The sequence below is a fragment of the Pteropus medius genome, unplaced genomic scaffold (genome assembly GCF_902729225.1).
Source record: "Pteropus medius unplaced genomic scaffold, Ma_sr-lr_union100, whole genome shotgun sequence".
NCBI classification, from domain to species: Eukaryota; Metazoa; Chordata; class Mammalia; order Chiroptera; family Pteropodidae; genus Pteropus; species Pteropus medius.
The window spans coordinates 17594162-17615527 of NW_024349797.1; the positions used below are offsets into that span (position 1 = coordinate 17594162).

Genomic DNA, 21366 nt, shown 5'->3' on the forward strand with positions numbered 1-21366 from the left:
GAGAATCAGAGTGATGCTCCATCCTGTGTCGGATTGTCCACCAGGAGGCAAGACTCAGACCCCGCCTGTCATCTCCAGCTGCCCTCCCTCCCTCCGCTAATCCACAGGGATCAAGGCCAGGGCTACACTCGAGAGCCAATTACAGGGTGGGCTTGAGCGCAGTGGGCACCTGCTCGCTGGACAGGTGAGGGCCAGAGCGGAGCCGAGAGACGCACACGCACCCTGTACCGGGGATTTTACCCCCTAGCTCAGTGTGAGATAGATTCAAACCTCGGTCTCCCGGTTCCCTTCCCAGCCCGGGGCTCTTTCAGCCCCGCCCCACGTCACCCGTCCACATGCTGGACACACGCAGGTGCACACCTTGCTTTTGGCAATGACTGGAGGGAAAGCAGAAGAGCATGAAGTGCCACGTCGGCAGTTCCAAAGGCCGCGTTCAGTCAGCCGAGGAGAGGGACAAGCCCCTAACGAGCCGTTTCAAGTAACAGAGAAGGGCAGAGATGCAGCTCTGGTTTTCTTCCCACTGCCCAGCCCCCCGCAACACTATTTTTTTTTTGTCCGAAAAGAGCTTGTGGGCGCCTAACAATCCAGAGGATCACTCCAGTTGTTGTCATGGTCCCCCGACCTGGGGATCCCAAGGCCTGATCTCACCGAGCGACATTTCTAACCCTGCTGGATCTTGGGGTCTCCCGCAGGAAGAGCCTTCTGGGGCAGAGCTGGCTTCCGACGAGTCAGCAGACAGCAGGCGGGAGGGGACTGGGGGGCCAGGACTCGGTTCCTCTATGTGGGGGCCCAGGGGAAGATGGCAGGCAGGTCCCTGGCACCTGCGGAACCAGCCAACCTTCTTGTCCATCCAAATATGAACAGAGGGTGAGTGCCCCCCACCCCAAAGGGCCTATCGGTCCTGCCACATTTGCCTTCTAGGTCATTCCCACCCGAGAATTCTGCCCCCACAGTGCTCCGGGCAGCTGTTCCCCACTGTCCGGAGTTGGCAAACTGATGAAAGCAAGCTACCACTTCCGGCCCATCTAAGTCCTAGGTGTCCCCTGTAAGGCTACTGGGATTCCACGTTCTCCTGTGCCTCCTGGGTTGCAAGCCCTCATTCCTCTGAGCACCTTTGGGCCCCTCCCTCAACCCTGCATCTCCACTGCCATGAGCCAGAGTATTGTCATTTATCCTGATATTTAATTTACCCAACCTTCACCTTACGCCCTCAAATCATCATGTAAGACACCTCTGCTTCCTGCATTGCAGGCCCTCCTCACAGGCTGGTCTCTAGAGTCCAGAGAATAATACGCTAACACTCACTGTGCTGGGAGAGAAAATCACAATCCACGAAACCGGGCCAAATATGAGCAGCCTGGGAGTGCTTTTATTATCAGGTGTAGATGAGAGAACTGTTCTGCGCGGGGAGGAGCCAGCCATCTGTGTGGGGCTTCGAAAGTGAGTAAGTGCTTGCCGAGGAAAGGGTGGGGAAGGGCATTGCAGGTGGTGGGGCCAGATCAAGCAAAGCCTGGAGGCGGAGGAGACATTGTAACCAGGAGCCAGGGAGGAGGCTGGCATGGCTGGAAGGAGGAAGAGAGGGGGAACCAGAGGGGTGGATGGCCAGGCTAGAGACGGAAGAGTCTCAAAGGTCAAGGTAAGGAATGTGGACTCTCTCCTGGAGGTAGGGGCGGGGAGTGATGAGATTTGTGTGCCTACCGTGGCGGGGGCTGACCTGGGGAGCAGAGATGGGAAAGGCCAGGGAAGAGACCATGCGATGGCTTTAGGAGCCATCGCAGAGGTCGTCAAGGTGATCTGGAGTAGCCAGCCGAGCGATGTCCTCAGCAGGGCCCTGCACCTTCCCACCTCTGTCCCTGCGCTCAGGCTGGAACTCCCTCCCCGGCTCCGGAGGCCCTGACACAGGCAGCCTTTCCGGATCCGGGCGGGGGTCTCTCTCTGGAGAACTCCTGGATGCCTTTGTTGGGCCCTGTCTCTTATGTCTGATGCCAGGCTCCCTCGCAGCACAGCTACTGGGGACTGGGTCTCCCGAGCGTCCGACACCGGAGGCAGGCTCTCCTTTTCGCTCTGTTCTCCCTGCCAGGACCTGCACCCCGCCTTCCACAGCCTGGACCACGTGGGCCGGGGAGCTTGCGTGGGGCCCCCTCCCCTCCCAGGCTGTCTCATTCGGGGCGCCCTGTCTGCACTGCACCCACAGGGGCCCGGTCGGTGTGGCGGTCGGTGTGGCTTCAGATCCGCTCCCGGATTCCCAGTGCTGCAGTGGGCGGTCTTATTAACAGGGTGCCTGCAGGGGGGCCCCTCCCTGTGGCACCCCTGCAGCGTCATACCAGGGCCCCAGTACTGCTCACTCCAATGACTCCTCTTGAGCTGCTGGGCCAGATGAAATGAGAACCCCAAGTAGCAGATAAGTGGGTATCCAGCTGCTCAAGCTCAGGGGTGCACATCCCCCACTTGCTGTATTTACGCAACCCGCTTCAAACCACGGGGGCCAAATAATAATAAAGAACAGGCAGAAGGCCTTTCAAAATCAAATGTGAATCAAATGTGGAATCAAATGTGAGGTCTCCCTTTGGTTTTCCCAAGCTGCTGCAAGGGGCGGGGGCAGCTACCATTTTTTAAAATGATTACTGTTACTACTAAGCTGGACCCTCAGAAATGACCTCGACTGATCTTCTTGACAGCCAGGACTAAGGGGAGGCCACTGAGGCATCCAGGGTGCAAAATTTAAGGAGCGATCACTCTCGGGTGCCAGCCCTGCCCTTGCCCTTGCATGACTGGCATCTGGGACGCCAGTGAGGGGGGCTTCCGGTTCCCTCATTTATGAAGGAAGAAGCTGAGCTTCAGAGAAGGGCAGGATCCCCAGGGTAGGACAAGCGAGTACCTGGTGGCTCTCCCCAGGGACGCTGTCTTCGGCCTCCCTCTGCTGGGGGTCCTCTTGGGTGGCTGGGGCAGCGGGTTCGGAGGCTGGTTGGGCACCCTCCGCACCCTCGTCCACATAGAGCTCATGGACGGTGGCCTGAGGGAGGTTCTTGCTGGGCCCCGAGAAGCTGCAGCTGCTCTGGGAGGCCTCGGCCTCCTCCTCCCCCTCTCCGGGCCCCCGGTCACACAGGTAGCCCTCTGGTTCTTCGAAGTCCAACTCTTCATTTTTCAAATCCTCCGAGCCTTCTGCGTACGCCTCTAACACGGCGGCCAGGGGAACCTCGTAATGTGGGTAGTAGAAAAGGTCGTGCGGGATGACGGAAATCTTGGAGAGGGGTGGGGAGGGTCTGAAGTCCAGGCCTTCTTCGCTGTGACTCCTAAGGGTCTCCAAGCTGACGCTGCTGCTTGGTGGGCTGGAAGGCAACTCTCGGCCAAGCCCCTGGGGGCTTTCGGCCTCCGTTTCTTCCTCACCAGCCGGGTGACGAAGGGACTTTCGCTTTGCCTTTTCATATACCTCTGGCTTTTTATCCGCCGGTGCATCCTCTAGGGCCAAAGAATAGCCTTGGTCTTCTTGTTCGAGACCCGGGGAAGGCCCGTGGCTGCCAGGCGCCGCTGGGGGCTCGTCTGGCTCTTCGTTTTTGTGGGTAGATTTACTCCTTCTTTTACCCAGTTTCTCAGCGTGTTCTTCCACAACCTCATCCTCAGCAGGTTTTTTCTTGGGAGGTGAAGAAAGCTCATTGAAAGCCTGGCTGGTCGAGGCAAAGTCTACCAGGTCGCTGCTAAGTTTAGAGGCTTTTAATGGTATACATTCAAAATAGTCTTCTTTATCCATAACTTGTACAGTCAGCAACTTAACCTTGATCTCTAAGGACTCGGCCATAACGGTGTCCTCCCCAAGGGGTGAAAGGGGATGACTTTCTTCCCCCTGGCTGGCTGCCCTCTCCAATGTCCCATCCCAGGACGGAGAACTCTGGGATGTCTGAGAATTATTGATCTTACCATCTGCCACGGAAACATCACCTAGGGCCTCATCAGAGGCTACTTCCAGGATCTTTAGGGCTTCCTCTTTTGGCTTTTCCTCGGCAATCGTGACAGCCAGATCATGTTCATCTTGCTTCGACAACTCCTTTGTTGGTCTCGGACTCCCTTCAAAGCCAAAGTCTGGACTATAGAAAGGGTCTTTACTGCAGGAAGCATCCTTGTATGTGTCAGACTCAAAGTGCACAGTTTTCTTGATTGGCAGGGAGTTGGACCTCCGGCTGTCCTTTCTGGATGATAAGATGGAATATTCTGGAGATGGCTCACTGATGCTGCTGGTCTTACCTGAGACCCCCTGAAGGACCTGGTCAATGACCTGGTGGATGACCTCGGTGGAACTGTCTGACAGCTCATGGCTGGAGACGCCGTCCAGATGGGACTCCTTCATGCTCTCAGATTTGTCACAGACAAAGACTTTGGAGGGCGGCGGGTGGCTGGTTTCGTGGTTCATGGTGTAGGCACGCTCCCCGTTTTCAGTGAGGAAGAAGACTGTGCTTTCCTGTTCAGAAGGTGTTTCTTTGATGCGGACAAAGGTGGATTCAATCGGGGCTTCTTTATTTGAATCCACAAAATCCTCCTGCAAAGAAACACAGGGCAACATGAAATCAGAAGAACGTTTAAGTATAACATGTATTCCCCTCCCCCAAAAATAAAAACTGAAGAAGAGCCATTTCAGAACTAACGCCAAGTGTTCTGATTAAGACGTAGATGGTTGAAATGACTTTGCTCCTACTGAAGCATGAAAACACCAGATAAATTAAAAATATGATTTAAAAAACACTATGGATGCAAAGAAATCTCAATGAACTAAACTCTAGAGAAGGTCAAGCCCTTCCTAAGTGAGCAGAGATTGGCAGCCACTTCATCCCTGGAGGGCACTGCCTAGTCTGGGTATGGGTGGCAGGAGAGCTGACCTACCTGAAATAAGGCAAACCCAGCCAAATCTGTATTGATTGTGTAGGCCGGTAGGAGGTTGAATCTAGAAGGGCCCCAAATGCAAAACCAATTCTCTTTATATGCTAAACCTCCCCCACGGGGACTTCTGTTGAGTTAGAAGCAGCTGTGGGCAGGGCTGCAAAGCAGAGAGTGATTGATCTTGGTGGTATTGCAGTAGTTAGCTCCCAATGCATAGGTGAAGAAAGTGGGTTGATCTTATCCGAATATTACTTGAAACCAGAAAGCTGAAATTTAAAAAAGCTGCAACATATCCCTTATTAACTCCTGAGAAGGCTAAAATGATTAGCTCCTCATTGTAAGTCCCTGCTTCACAAAGGGCTACATTCTCAGAGGAAAAAATGTCATCTACCTTAGTCTCTACTGTTCATTTATACACCAGGTCTGGCATAAAACAAAAAAAATTTCAAGATATCGAGAAGCAGTAGAATGAGCCCCATAATCAAGAGAAACAATAGTCGTTAGAAGTAGATCCAACTACGACTCAGGGTTAGAACAAGCAAACAAAGACTCTAAAATAACTATTTAACCCACATTACAAGAAATATAAAGGTAGTTCTTTAGGCTGAAAGGAAATGATGACAGATGGAAGCCTGGGTCTGAAGGAGGAAATGAAAAGCAACCGAAATGGTCAATATATGGTCAATACAAAATGCTTTAAAGTTTTCTTAAAAAGCCTCCTGACTGTTTAAAGCCAAAATAATAACAAAGTGTTGGAGATTAAAACATACGTAGAAGTAAATTAAATGACAATGATAGAACAAAAGATTGGAAAGGAAATTAGAATTAAATTATTGCACATATAAAAATATATAAAATTTGCATTTTACTTGAAGTGATATTACAGTAATTCAAGGTAGATGGCAGTTTGTTCAAGACGAGTATTATAATCCCTAGAACAACTACTGAAAAGATAAAAAACAAGGAGATGTGGCTAAAAAGTCGGTAGAAGAGCTAAAATGGAAACCAAAGAATAATTGAATAATCCAAAAAAAGTTATGAAGGACAAAGGAGCATGGTATAGATAGGATCAATGGAAAATAATAATCGAGATGGTAGATTAAATCTCTGTAAATGGATGAAAAACGCACTAATTAAATGATACGTTAATTCTTATCAGAATGGATAAAAAACACGACCCGCCTATATACTGTGTATAAGAGACGTGTTTAAATATTAGCCCACGGATACTGAGAGGAAAAAAATGGAAAAAGATATATCATGCAAACATCATGAGGAAGCTTATAGTAGTATAGCTACATTCCTATCAGACAAAGTACATGGCAAGACAAAAAAAGAAATTGCAAAAAAGTAAAACAAGTCATCAGAAAGATCCAACAATCCTAAACATTAATGCATTTACAGCATAGCTTCAACAACGGAAGACGAAAACTGACAGAACTGAGAAATAAATCCACAGTCATAAGTTGAAGATTTTTAACATTTCTCCCTCATACTAATTGATAAGAAAAGCAGAAAAAAAAAATCAGTATGTTTACAGAATATGAGAACAGCATATTAACCAACTCAACTCTTAATTGATATTTAAAGAATGTTAATTCCTTCATTGCATAAGAGACATTCTTTTCAAGTGCATATGGTACATTTAACCAAAATAAGCCATATGTTGGGCCAGAAGACTAGGCATAGTGTCTGTTACACAGATGGCCAGGGCTTAACGGATGTTTATTGAAATGAACTCAATTCAGCTAAGTTGTTAAGGAACAGTTCAATGGGTGTCTAGATTATTTGTCATCTGTAGTCCCCTGGGGATGTGAATAAACTGTTCTGCAGTGACACACTGCATTCTGTGAATCAGGATGCCTTTCTCCAGGTATCATACCTTGCTCACGCTCTCATTTCCCTGCCCTAGTCTCTGATCTCATTATTGGGGAGATCCAAGTGTCAGATTTGCTGAATCCTGGCTGTGACCTTGACTTACATATATACCATAAGTTTTAGTTGACTTCAAACTCTGCCTTCGTTTTAAGGGCTTAGGGCTAATAAAAGCTGTGGTACCTAGTATCTCAGAATTTAGTACTGGGCTAGGAAAATTAAAAATGTTATTACATGATATTATATATTACATCACATAATATCATGTAATAGTATATAAAACATATTATTATTACAAAATAATAACAATCACCGCCATTTGCTGAGCATAGCTATTGTGCCAGGCACAGGACTAGGTACTTTACACATATATTTATTCTTCATACAACTCTGAAATGCGGGTAATATTTCCATTTTACAGATGACAACTCATACAAACATGTATCAGAGAGATTAAGTAAGCAGCTCGAGGTCCCACAGCTCCAAGCAGCAGAAATGACATCCTAGCCCATGGAATTCCTGCTTCTAAATCACCCTGGGAAGTGATCTGTGGTACAGGGACAGGTGGGAAACACACACACACACACACACACACACACACACACACACACACACACACACACACGTAGGGACTGGAATGAAACCACAGCATGAGAGGACCCAGCCTGAGACTCAGTTTTATACGGGGGTCTCGGTTTCAGCCACATGTTTATAAGGGATCTAAGAGCCGGAACTTTGGAACCACAGAGACCTGGAGTCACAGAGCTCTGTCCTCGGTGGCTGTGTGACCCTGGAGAGGGCTTTAAGCCTCTGAGCACCTGTATCCTTATCTATAAAATGCGGACCACGATGCTGAGCCACGTCGGACCGTAGGAGTGGCGGTCAGCCCAGAGACACACACAGGGCAGTTACCCTACTACCTCCAGCTGAAACAGCAGCCCCCCGTTCCTTCAGTTAGCATTAGCGCTTATGCTTACTTTTTTCTGTCCATTACTCATAACTACTTGAAGTTATAATGTGTTTGCTGGTTATTAACTGTTTTCTCCATTAGAACAAAGCTGCATAGGTTAGGGAACTCATCCATTTAGTTTATTGCTGAGACCTGCCCCCAGCCAGCAGTAGGTGTTCCATAAATTACCTATGAATCTAGTGAAGGGCTTTTGTTATTGTTGTTGCTATTATTACTATTATCATCTCGGGGGTGTGCATGGGTTGGGTGGAGGTTCAACGGAGCCATGACGACCCCTCGAAAAGTCTGATTCTGCTCAAAAAAACCAAACAAACCAACAAAAAGCTGTCACCAAGTACAGTCTGGGATTCCAAAAATAAAAAGGTGTGTTCTGAAAGGTCATGATCTTTTAATATTTTTTTTGCACTCTGATAAAATCCAGTAAATTACTAAAAGGTTCTATCTGGCATCTAAAAACTCATGTAGCCTATCCATATTACACGTGAGCATCTTTTACAATCTTAATAAAGTTTGGTATGGGAAGAGGTTTGCCAGAAACGTGGCTGTCCAACTTCCCATCTTGCTTTTAAATGTAAGACACGTTGTATACGATTCTGAAACTAACCTGTGGCAAGACAACGCTTAAGGGACTTGAGATAAGTTTTGATATTTATTGCTCATCATATGGAGCAAACCCAGCTTTGTCCGATGGCCAGCTAAGGAAAATGTAGTTTCTGAATGAAAGGTTAGAAAAACAAACATACGGCTTCCAACTCCGGGAAATGTTCTAGAAACTGTGCCACGTAGGTCACGATGGATTGCTCGTCCGGCGTGTCGACCATGATGTCTGTTAAGAGAGACGCAGGCATTAGAAGGGCACACAAACACGCCATCCTTAAATAGGATCATGGGATGCTCAATGGTGAAGGAGTCCATGGACCATTGAGATTTTTTCTCTTTATTTCACACTTGAGGAAATGTAGGCCCAGAGAGGGGAATCATTTGACTGAAGGCTCACACCTGGCTGATGAATAGAGGAGCTGGAATATCGGGATGTAGAATCCAAACCCCTGATTCTCAAGATTGTTCATTATTCTGTCTTAGTCCCTCCACTGTTAGCAGCCAGCTAGCTCCCTGTCAGCTCCATTGGTGAGACTGTTGAACCAGGACCCTTATTCACTGCTGGAGGGAGTCCCAAACTGGCCTAATCCACGTGGAAAGCAATTTAACAGAGATAGCCAAGTGCCTTAAAAAGGTGTGTCCTTTCCAACTCTGTCATTCCACTGATGGGACCTGGTCTCGAAGGCAATAACCCGAGAAGCACACCGATGTTTCTTCAATAAGATCGTCAGTGCGGTGTTATATATAAACACGATTATTTCAGAAACAACCTCAGTGTCCACCAGTAGCAGAAGAGCTAACTAAATCTTGGTATGCCCACGAGATGGGCCATTCTGCAGCCAATAAAAATATCTAATGATGACATTACAGCAACATGCAAAATATCTATGTCATAATTATAACATTAAATCTTTAAAAAAAGTAAGAGACAAAACTATACATACACCAAATGATCCCAAATGTAAAAAATTTGTAATTAGATGCACAGGAAAATACTGGAAAAATGATCTCCGTGGTAGGAATAGAGGAGATATAAAAACGTCTTCATTGGATTTTTCTGGATTTTCCAAATTTTCTACCTGGACGGCATGTATTACACACGTAATAAAAATTCTTAACCAGGAAGAAAGAGGGAGACCCACGCTACCTTCGGGTTCCAGCAGCCTGGGAATGTGAAGGGCGTCGTGTGCGATGCTGAAGGCCTTCTCCAGGTTCTCCCTCATGGAGTCCTGCAGGGCCTGCTTCATGTCCACCAGGCTGGGGTCAATGGCCTTGATGACAGCCAGGAAAGCCAGCCCGCTCCTCCAGCTGCCCGCGAAGTCCTGCACCGCCACGCCATACCTGAGGAAAAGCAGCAGGGGCGGCCACAGTGCCGCTCGGTAACGATACTCGGTGACAAGGACGTCTGCGGGGAGCAGCCTCGCGGGCCTCCGAGGGGGGCCGGGGCTGCTGACCTCGCAGGGTGCGGACACCCTGGGCCCTGAGACCGAGGAGAGCTACACGGAACCGTCATATTTCCATTTCTGGACAGACAGAAGAGGAAGGTATGCCTTGTACAAGGAGGCAAAATAGGACCCTGTCTTCCCTAATTCCCAGATATAGAAAGGAGCAATTTTTCACACTGTTCGTCTTATCAGTGATACTCAGAACATAGCAAACAAGGATGTGCCGTGCAATGCAATGGAGCCAGGAAGACCTGGGTTCGCACCCGGCTGCCACTCTGGACTCTGGCCCTGTGGCCTTGGGCAAGTCACGCACCCCTCTACGCCTCAAACTCCGCAACGACACAACAGGGATCCTCGTGCTGGGACCTCGCGGCGGCTGTTATGGAGAAGTATTAGGTTGAACCCAGGAGAACGACTAATGTCCAACGTAGACAGTGCTGACGCTGGCGTAGGGCTAGTAATTCAGCCGCAGACCTGATCCGGATCTCACCAGTTTCATTTTCACGGGGTGGGAGGGTGTATGGTACCGGGATGTTTTATCATAAGTACAGAATCCTGCAGCCACCATCACAACAGACAGACAGAACTGTTGCAGCACCCCAAAGACACCTCCTCTTCCTTGGTGACCCTCACTCCCGGCAACGAGCTCTCTTTTGGTTGATTTCTCTTAAACAATGCATGATGACCCTTCAGGTTAATCGATTCTATCGGGCTCCACCCCTCAGTCAAAACTCCAAAGATCCGGCCTCTCTTCCATCTTTCATTCTCATATACTAGGGAGAAGGGATCTGATTTTTCCTAAGTGCTTTTCATGCGCTGGTACCGTGCCAGGCACTTTTGCGGAGTTTATATCATTGCCTCCCGACCATCCCGTAAGGCAGCGAATGGTAAGTTATGTGGCCGGCGGGGAAAGTGAGTCCCTAGGACCTCACCCAGTCTGTATGTGGCAGAGCTGAGGTGGCCCTGAGTTTGTGTGGCTCTCACCACCGACGGCCTGGCTTTCTACCCAGGGGCTGTCGGCCACTGCCGGTAAGGGGCCCGGGACCAAATGCTGAAAGGCCTCGCCCGCTGGCACAGGCTCAAACAGGCGGCCAGGAACTTCACTGCAGCTCAACCATCTGCTAGAGAAAGGCCTGACTCTAATATGTCACAGCCTTTATTATTATTCGTTTTTAAGCAGGTACAGGCTAAAAGAAACCCTGACCCTTCATGATAAATATGTATGTTACTAGCATCCGAGAGACAGCCGCGCTGGGGGGTTCCACATGGTGGCAGCCCCTTCGATTTTCATTCAGATCCCCTCATTGGCTTTGTGCAAACCAAACACTCTGGGAACACAGTTTTCTATGCCCGAACACTGAAAAGTGTAGTGTCCCCTGTCCTGATAGTCTACGCGAAGCGACAGGCACATAACCAGCACGTGACTCAGCAAGTGTTAAGGCCCCTTTCCTTCGCCTCCTCCCTCCTCCTGGCGACGGGATGGGGCTGCAGGAGAGGGCGCTGTGCCTTACTTCCTCGTTCTCCTCTGCACCCACGCCAGCAGGGTCCTGATGGCCCTCCTCTGGTCTTTCACAGACACTGCCGCGCTCGGCTCTGCGGTGGGCGTGGGGGGGAAGGAGGAGTCTGAGTCTGTGCCTCCCGAGCCGGGTGACAGGCTGGAAGACGGAGAGTTTCTGCTGAGGTTGCCCGTGAGCTCCTTAATCTGGAAAACAAAACAAAACGGCATTTCAGATCCCAGAGGCAGACCCATCTGACCCAAGGCCACATGGACCGCGACTGGACGGACCAACTCATGTAGAATTGGTTCTGTAGATAGGGAGAATCCGCTTTCCCATGGCTGTGTGTCAGGGGACCGGGCAGTGCCCATGATGCCCTGACTGCTTTATGCGGCTTGACACTTCACAGGGAAGGTCATCTCTTCCAGGAGTCTCTCCAGCTCTGGCCAGACGAGGTCTTCAGGACCCGATCGCACCTACCCTTCCCCTCTCCATATCTCTCCCAGAATGCGTCGCACTGTTCAAGCCCCACTGCCTACGCTCATCCTGGTCCTGCTGCCCGGATGTCACACCCTTCCATCGCTGAATTCCTGGCTACTCAAAATGTAGCTCCTCTCATGGGGCACTTGTGAGAAATGCAGAAGCCCAGGCCCCGCCCCAGACCTACTGGAATCAGAATCTGCATTTCAGTACCACCCCAGGCGATTCGGATGCACGGTCAAGTCCGAGAAGCACTGCTGTAGTGCGCTCCTACTCATCCTTCAAAACCCAGCTCTGGTGTCACTTCCTGCAGGAAGTTCTCCAAACTCCCCTCATGCCCAGAGGGAGCTGCCTTCCTGGTGCTGTTACGACACTCTGCTCACACCTGGATCATGGCCTGTGCCAGAGTTTTGTAACATGGGACTGACTGGTCTGTGACCCCAGAGAGTCACGAGCACAGGCCTTGGTATGGCCAGAACCTGGCACAGGGGAGAAACTCAGCAGACATTTGCTAAATGAATGAATGAAGATTTGGGGTGGATTTCAGGCCTTGACTTTGTACACATTTCCAGCATCTATCAGGGACTTTAACAATAAACATCAGTGACTGAAGCCTGTCTGTAACCGTCCAGTCGACCAAGGGCTTTCCCACATGGCATCTCTTGGTGCTCACTGCACATTCTGCACAGATGTAGGAGCTGAGGCTCAGACATCCTTTGGTTTCTTAAGTTCAAGGCTCCCATAGGACTGGATCTGTTGTGTCTGAACCTCGTTTGTGCTCATTCTTCTCTGAAACACAAGCACTGAGCCCTAAACCCTGGCAGATCATGACCACAAAGGCCATTTTCACTCTTGGCAATGAAATAATGAGACGCAATGTTCTATTTCGAAAGAAGGGGGTTTTAGAGGATGAATGTCAGCTCACTCCCTCTTATTCAAGGAAAATAACTGAAAATAAAAATGCAATTTTAAATGCCACCTTCATACGCCAGCCACAGATCCCATCCTTCCTCTGTAAAATTTGTATTTCTAAATGGAGGCTGAAGTTGCTAAGGAGGGAAAAAGAAGGTCTCACCTGTCACATGTGCCTCTTCCCAGAGCTATCTTTTGTACAGGCTTTTCAATCGTCTCTAGAGAACATGAGTCGTTTTAGGAAAGTAACTCTACCAAGTTCAATTTTTCGTGGAAGTATTTCCCCAGTTCTGGTGACACTTAAGAATAAAATAATTTTTCCAAGTAAACGTTGAACTCTTTAAGTCCCGATAGGATGGACAGACTCTTCTGGAGAATAGAGCTCCCACCATGTTTTAAATCACAGAGACTCAAATCTCTAGCATCCGGAGTCCTCACGTTTTTTTTTCACAAAACAGAAAAGTCAGAATCGGTCAGAAACTAAATCTCACTGTTTCCCTCGATCTGGCCCCAGTCTGTTCTGCTGGCCCTAAGCAGACGCCAGGAGACCGTTACCGTGTCACAGAAAGGAAGTGATTTTACCTGGAAAAAGAGGATTATGTTCCATATCAGCCCAAGAACCAAAGAGGGGTTGCCATCTGCTATTTCCGCGGCGTCGATGCTAACCAGCTTCACCTGCAGAGATGCAATTTACGAGCTTAATGAGGGTAGTCGAGTAGGTTGGAACAGCTCGTTTTCTGATGCCCTCATGGGTCTGTTCCTCTTTCTTACCTGTGCCGGCCAGTGTTGCCCAAAGCCACCTCTCAGGGGCTCTTAGTATGCAAAAGTGTTTTTAATAAGCACATACATAGCACCTACCACACAGACACCGGGCTGAGCTCCCTACAAGTACTAACTCAGTCTGTCCTCACAACAATCCACGGTGTCAGTACTTCTAGCAGGTGTATAATTCAGGTGAGGACGTGCCAGAGGAGTCAAAGGTAACATGACCAGAGTGACACGCTAGTCGGGTCTTAGGCGTTCGTTTCCAAAGACAGGTTATACGTGCCTACCAGGTCGGTCTGCACGCTGCACTAACATCACCGAACCTGCAGATTTAACACGTCTTTGGACAAACACGGAGCACCGATGTCTGGACCGTGATGAGAAAGATAATTATCCATTGCCGATAAGAAATGCCATGAAGGGAGAAGGCTGATACCCAGAGTTTCTGCCTCATTACAAAATATCCCACTGATTGGTTAAAATGTGCCTATTTGAGAAACCTCCTTAGGAGATTAACTACTTATTTAACTAGGTTCTGACCACAGGATGATGCTCTGAGCAAATCCCTAAGGCACTAGCTCTCAAAGTGTGGTCCCTGGATTAATCTCCTGGGAACTCTTTAGAAAGGCGAATTCTCCCCCAGACCTACTACATCAGCAGCTCTGGAAGTGGGGCCATAATCTGCATTTTAAGGAGCACTCAGGTTTGAGGACCATTGCCCTAAGTCATTTTATTCTGCAAACAAAATCTGAGCACAGAGATCTGGGGTCTGCAAACTCCTATAAAGGGACAGAGAGTAAATATTTAAGACTTTGCAGGCCACAGCTGTCTGAGCCACATTTTCTTCTTCTTTGTTCTTTACAACCATTTACAAATATAAAATCCATTCTTCAGGGAGGAGAGGAGAAACACAGTTAGTTACAGCAAGCTTTCAAATTCACCCTGCAGAATCGGGCAGGGAGACTTGAGAAAGAAAACTGCAGGCCTCACACGAACACCCGCCTCTCCCTCTCCGTCAGGGCTTTTAAAAATGTTCGACGCTGGTCTCTGATCCTATCGGTTCTTTGGGGGTTTCTGACAACAGAAATCAGCAGAGCCTGGGCTTTCCTAATGGAGGGAGAGAGCGACAGGAGTTCCCTGGCTCGGAGTGTTTTGCAGGCTGATGCCAAGAGCATAATTCAGACAGCAGAGCTCATCGTAGGCAGGCTGGAGCCAGGAAGGAAGCTGTCAATACTGTGAATGACATGGCCAATCAAATTCAGGTCCAATATTCTGTCCACGTTCATCATAGCCACATGTCCCAGTGATGAATCACCTGTGACGCGTGCCCTGTTGGCCTCTGCTCTGACAGCCCCTCTGTCACTGTAGCTCACTGGACACATCCCAGCGCGGGGAATTGGAGCGGTTAGCCAAGCCGATCACCCCTGGAGGGGAAGCCCAGCACAGCTCCCTGAGCTGAGGTTCACGGAAAGCGTCCCGAAGTGAGAGAATATGACAGAGCTGCCTTGTAGGTGCAATGAGCAGGATGCTGCACTGTCCCGGGAGAGGAGAGGCACAGAGCACCTGGCTGAGGGAAGGCGGTGACTGCAGGTGCTCCTGGGCGCCAGGGAGCAGGTATTCCCGAAGACCCTGCCTTGGGTGCCCAGCCACTGTGGGGTTCTCCACGGCGAACAGACAATGAAACAGCCAGACATCAGCCAGAAGCTTCGGGGTCACTGTTCTCCTCCTCCTCTTGCTCCTAACTCAGTTGTTTTTGTCACACTGATGGCGAGTGGACCAAGTGGCTTAGGGGAGTGGTCTTTCTCCCCCTCTGGCTGCCACATCGAGCATGGGGCAGTGATAATGGTCATCACAGTAATATCTGTGGAGCCTGACTTCCTGCCTAGTGGTTTTCACAGGTTAGTTCATTTAATGCTCACGACATATCCATTTCACAGAAGAGGAAGCTGAGGCTCAGAGGTGGGAGGTCACAGCATTGGTCCTGTGGGGTAGCCAGGCTCTGCAGATGGAGGGAACGCTATGCTGGGACACGCATGGCCGGCCGTACCTAACAGCACCTGAATCCTGGAGCAAACGAGACCTGGACTACTGCCCCTCCTGGCACCTGCTTGGCAGTGATCACCTAGTTCTGGGCACTTCTTTGGCTCAGCACAGCAACTGTGGTCCATCCACCCTCGAACTGGGACAGAGGACATGAAGGGACCAGCAGGGAGTGGGACAGAGACTGCATCTGAAACTCCTGTTTCCCATTTAAAGCATACAATTCGGTGGTTTTTAGTGTATTCACAGATATGCACAAGCGTCACCTCAGTCAATGTTAGAACTTTTTTATTACCTCACAAAGAGACGCCAGACTCTGTAGCTATCACTGCCCCCGACCCCCCACCTCCACAACCCTAAGCCACCACTAATCTACTGTCAGGCTCTAGAGATCTCCTCGTCCTGGACATCTCACAGGAAAAGAACCATAGAATAAATGGTCCCTCGTGTCGGCATCTCTGACAATGTTGGCGAGGCTTATCGTGTTGTAGGCTGCACTTCCTCCTTTTTAATGGCTGAATAACATTCCATTTTATAAACGTACTGCATGCGGATTATCCATCTGGGTGGCTTCTACCCTTTGGCTGTTACAAACGACACTGCTAGGAACCATTTTATCCTTTTTGGCCACCGCCATCTGAAGTCCTTCCTACGTGTGGAGCTTCCCCCGCATATGGGAGGCAGAGCCCAGCTCCCTCTTCAAAACCCCAAAGTGCTCCCCCCCCCCGGGCCCCCGCAGCTGAGACGTGGGCGGGGACCCAGGCCTGGCAGCCCAGACCATTGAATCTAAACGGGTGATACTGAGTTCATTCCAGGGGCTGTGGGTGTGGACAGGGGTGTCCTTCTCTCAGAGGCAGTGGGGACAGTGTAGTGGTGGCTATGCCCACATGGGTCCTTGGATTAGGAGTGTGGGGTGCTCTGTGGTGATCCTGGCATCTCTGGGTTCCAACCCCGATTCCCAGCTTTCAAGTCACCCTGTGTGCTACTCAGCATCCTTTCAACAGATCCTTTTTCTGCTTAAATCGGCCAATCTCAGCTTCTGTTGCTTACCACCAAGACCCCCCAATGAATCGCATTTTACAGCGAAGTTTTACCGTACGTGCTGACGCGCCAGGCAAGCTGCCGCGTATTCACCCAGATTGACTGGTGAAGCTTAACGCAAGGGGCGAGCTGGACATCTCACCCCTCTGGGGCCATCCATTCCTATTTCTGAAGGACATGAAGCAGAGTTCAAAACACAGGAAAAGCTGATGTAAGCCTAGAAAGTGATGGCAAAGAGTAATTTTCCCTGACTCATTTAACTGCCTTCTCTGCTTTGCTTCTCCCATATTCTGAGTTCGAAGAGAAAGTCTCACACTCTGACTCGTCAGATCCTAAGATCTGACAGCCAGTCAACTGTCCTGCCTTTCTCACGACTGGGTGTCCACTGGAGTTTTTTGTCCTGATGGAGACGGAAGGTGGGACAGCTGTGCTACCGACCGATGGATTAGCTGAGCGACTTGCGTTAAGTTTAAACTTAGTTTAATTTGACCATTTTAGCAGGGTCCTCTTCACTCGCTTGTCTTGTGGCCAGCACTCAACTTCAAAGGACACCTTTTTCGTCACAGGAGAGGCCTGTGTGAACGAGATGTGTGCTTCAAATACTTACATTGCTATCTTCCAAAAACTTGAGTGCTTTCGCTATGTTGTTCAACCGAAAAATACGGTGGGACGAGGATTTGTACTCATGCAGCTGTGACATAAAACAGAGCAAAACAAGAAGTTAACCCGACACAGGCCCGCAGACTCCCCGGGGTGCCGCGGGCTGCCTTATCTTCTTCTTCTCCATTTTCACATTAATCTCAAGAGAAAGGGGTTCACAGCTGAAACCCACCCCTTATTTACGGTTCCCGGGACTTCACTCAGTTGAGCTGGTGAACGGGGGACCCAGGGGTTAAACAAGGGACAGATTTGTCAGGTTTTTCTCTCTGACCCAGCTCCTGGCGTTTGATAGTCCTCCCTCCCCCAGAGCCCTCAGTGACATGTTCTCCTCGCTGTGCCGATGGTTTCTGTCAGGGCAGGGAGCCTCGGCTGGGAGCATCACCGCGCAGCTGCTAAATCATCTGTCAGGGCCCTCCCTGGGGCAGCAGACGCTCCTGCTGTGCAAAAGCTCTGTGAACAGTCAGCCCAGAAAGAGAGAGAGAGATGGACAGACACAGACAGGCGGAGAGACAGACACAGAGAGGGACAGAGATATTAAAACAGACAGAGGAAGAGAGAGACAGAGAGACAGAGAGAGACAAAGAGAGAGATAGAGATACTAAAACAGACAGAGGAAGAGAGAGAGACAGACAGAGAGACAGACCCAGAGAGGGACAGAGATATTAAGACAGACAGAGACAGACAGACCGACAAAGAGAGGGCAGAGCGGAATGTGCTTGCAGAAGCTAAACCCTGACACTAACGGCTGTACACACTGGGGGCACCATCAGAATGAACATCCTGAACTGAAGCTCATGGTACCCCTCTGGGTGGGTGGTTTACATCACACAGTGAACCAGTGGGTGTCAGTCCCACCTGGTGTGAGCTGCTGGCCAAGCTCATGGGTCACTCAGGCAAGTCGGACACTGCCTCCAGAGCAGGCTTTCTCAACAGTGACACAGCTGGCATTTTGGCCAGGTCACTGCACTGCCCAGGGGACATTTGGCAATGTCTAGAGATATGTTTGGGTGTCACACCTGGAGGTACTACTGGCATCCAGTGGGTAGAGACCAAGGACGCTGTTGAACATCCTGCAGTGCACAGGACAGTCCTCACCACAACCAACTACCCGACCCGAAATGTCAACAGTGCCGAGGCTGAGAAGCCCTGCTCTGCGGGAGGACAAGCTGAGCACCACAGACACATGCCACGTGACGAGGTTTGGCCAAGATCCAAGTGAAACGAACCTCGAGATCAACTGGTTCAATTCGATTTCCATCATACTTATAAGAAGTTTCTAGAAGCCACCAGAGTTCTAGTTTAGCCTCAGGAGGGATGATAGAATGTGGCTGTGCAGCGCTTTCTCCCGCACCTTCCCGATTCTTAGCTACCTTCTGGTTGATATAATGGCCGGCCCGCTAAACTCTAATGTTCTAGTTGCCACGTTTAGCCTAACAGACTCACAGAAAACACTGCTCATGGATCCATTTACTTCCTAGAGCATATTTTCTAAAAAAAACAAAAAACAAAAAAAACTGCTTAGTTACACATCATTATATCAGTCTCAGCCACTGAGAAAGGAATGTCACCCTTCAAAGTTTCTCGTCACAGGACTTATGTGCAGCCAGGTATGTACACACACACATAGTTCCTATTGAAAGGAAGCCATCAGCATGGTTTTTCTCTGTGTTTGACTTCTTCCTGACCCTTCTGTGATGTACGTACCAGATTCTTCCCCGACAGGACTTCTAACAGAGCCATTAGGATTTTGCCATCTTGTATATCGATGAATAAATCATTAACTTCTAGAGGCGGGTTGCACTGTGGAAGGAGAAAGAAACCAGCTGATTAGCAACCAGCCGGTCAGCGACCTGCGTAACATACAGAACCACGTCAGAGCTGCAGGTGTCACAGCAAGGTTCATCCAGAGCCCAACGACCCCTGCGGGTGATGCCCAGGCAGCGGGTGCACTGGGGAGCTGTGGAGGACATAGTGTCCTAGGCCCCATCGAACAAATGACCCTTCTCACCTGAGATCTCAGATCCCAGAACCACATTACATCCGTGTGTCTCCTTGAGGGCAGAAAGAAACAGCGCACCTTGGTTACAGCCTTCCATAGGCTAAAATCGGTCTAGAAATAGGGCTCACTGGTGCAAGCCCTTCGCGTCAGACTTGGGACACTGAGGCTCAAAGAGGCTGGGTGACAAGCTCAGTGTTTGGATGAGTCGGCTCTTTGGTACAGTCCCATGTCCCCAACAGGACACACTGGGTGACCACAAGCACAGCGTGGATTCACACCGCGATGGCGTGACCCTGGGCCAGTTACCCCTGGGCCTGGGTCCAGGGGTCGGCAGGGCTCCCCCACTGCAACACTGCTCAGTCTCCAGGTGTGCACCTTCCTGAGGTGCCAGCTGTCGCTTCGTCAACATTTAGTCCAACTGTGGAGAAGAGGCACCCTTGGCAGAGGAAGCCGGAAAGGTGACCCGTTGGTGCAAGTTGGCTGGGAGAGAACAGAGTGGGATGGGCACACGGCTGGCCTGCCGAATGCTGGGTGGTGGGCTGAGGGGAGAGAATCTTTTCTTCTACCTCCAAGATTGTAGATCTATCAGGAACTCAAATCAGAGGCTGACTTACATGTATATGTTGACATATATTTATATGTTTAAGTACAAATTAATACAGATTCATTACGACAGCTCACACTAGTTAAAATCGTACAAAAAAGTGAATCAATGGAACGTTACTGCCTCTTTTCCCCCAAAAGTCCACGCTTCCTGAGATAAACTACCGATATTTCAAGATGCACTTTTCACCTGCGCCACTGAGAAGCAAAGGGGTTAGACACATTTGAGTTCAGATCCAGGCTCTACCCTCAACAGACTTGGCCTTGGGCATTTTCCTTAACCTCCCTGAGTTTGAGTGTCCTTGGCTCTAAGGTCCGGTTAGGAATCTGACCCACCTCAGAAGATGGGAGCTAAAACTGAATTGAGATCATGCACGTAAAGTACCTGGCATAGCACCTGCCTTCCCAGATTAATGCCACCCGTTGAGCCAGTTTACTATTAAGTGGATTCTTTCCTGCAGAGCCTTAGGGTGCCCTCTGGAGTTGGGCATTTCATCCAGGGGGTGTATGCCTCATGGCTCTAAAGCTGAAAGGAGGTGTCTTGAGCTGGTGGCTCTCCGCGGGGGATGGCCCCCGAAGCGTCCGCTCTCCGCCTCACTTCCTGCTCTTCCTGGGCTCCCTGGGTCAGTAAATGGCACCCTCAGCCCCAATCCACCCAGGTTCTTTCCACTCCCTGGGGAAAAGGCAACTTTCCACCCAGGACCTGGATGGGAAGAGCTGGAAGCACCCCAGGTTTCCTCTCTGAACCTGGCCCTGGAGAGCTCAGCCGCCTAGGGGGGCTGACACTGGGCCATGTCCACCAAGTTTGGCTGGACGTGGCCTGGAGCCCACGGGGTCAGCTGCAACTCATCAGTCAGAGGCTCCAGCGCAGGGACCTGCAAACTGGGCTTCGCAGACCCCTGGGCTTCAGCAGAGCAACTTCAGGGTGGCCCATGGGGCCGAGGGATGTCAGATAAAGGGCTGATCCACTGAACCTCCTTCGTCACTGAGGCCTTTGTTTAGGGTTCCAGGTAAGACTTTGCCTGAAGAAAGGTTTCTATTGACTAAAGCTTGATAATAAGTCCTTTCGTGCAGTATGGTTAGGACTCACTGCAGCAGGATGTAGGGGAATGGGGTCTAGAAATGTGGGTTTTAAATAGGCCCCACCCCAGCACGAATTCTGTTTACCTTTCGGGATAGGGGCCTGGGGTAACAGCAGAACAGTTAGGCTGAGTGCTCTTGGCTCCTGCGTACAATGAAAGGGGATGTTCACAGAGGAGGCAGAATTAATAGCGGGGGTGGGGGTGGCAGAGCTAGCCGGGGACCCAGGTAAGGAGAGCCTGGTGGGGCCGAGGCCCAGGCCCTCTTTTTCTCAGAGAAGGGCCCCCTCCCGGGACAGCCTCAGAAGGCCCGTGTTTTCTTTCTTTAGCGAGAAAGACGGCATTTCCTTAGCTCTTGCACGAGCCTCCCTGAGCCCCGGAGAGTCAAAATACAGGACGATCCTACCCACAGGTGCACAGAAAAGGGCTCTGCTTCAAGGGCCACAGGGACCGACTCTGAACCAAAAGGCAAATTGTATTTTCTTTGCCAAGTCCCACAGCTCCTGGGGCACATTCCAGGCCGAGCACGAGG

General features: G+C 50.0%; 1 protein-coding gene across 4 annotated transcripts in view; it reads right to left on the bottom strand.

Annotated features, from left to right (window-relative positions):
• The window catches only part of CLMN (calmin), an 81329-nt gene that overhangs the window by 17667 nt on the left and 42296 nt on the right, over positions 1 to 21366 (bottom strand). For all 4 annotated transcript variants that reach the window (XM_039884139.1, XM_039884140.1, XM_039884141.1 and 1 more), the window contains exons 3-9: positions 18858 to 18953; positions 17101 to 17184; positions 13230 to 13322; positions 11271 to 11461; positions 9462 to 9655; positions 8458 to 8540; positions 2879 to 4531 (exon numbers count right to left, since the gene is read on the bottom strand). In XM_039884139.1, coding sequence (XP_039740073.1) covers positions 2879 to 4531; positions 8458 to 8540; positions 9462 to 9655; positions 11271 to 11461; positions 13230 to 13322; positions 17101 to 17184; positions 18858 to 18953 — 2394 coding nt within the window. The remainder of the gene's footprint in view (positions 1 to 2878; positions 4532 to 8457; positions 8541 to 9461; positions 9656 to 11270; positions 11462 to 13229; positions 13323 to 17100; positions 17185 to 18857; positions 18954 to 21366) is intronic.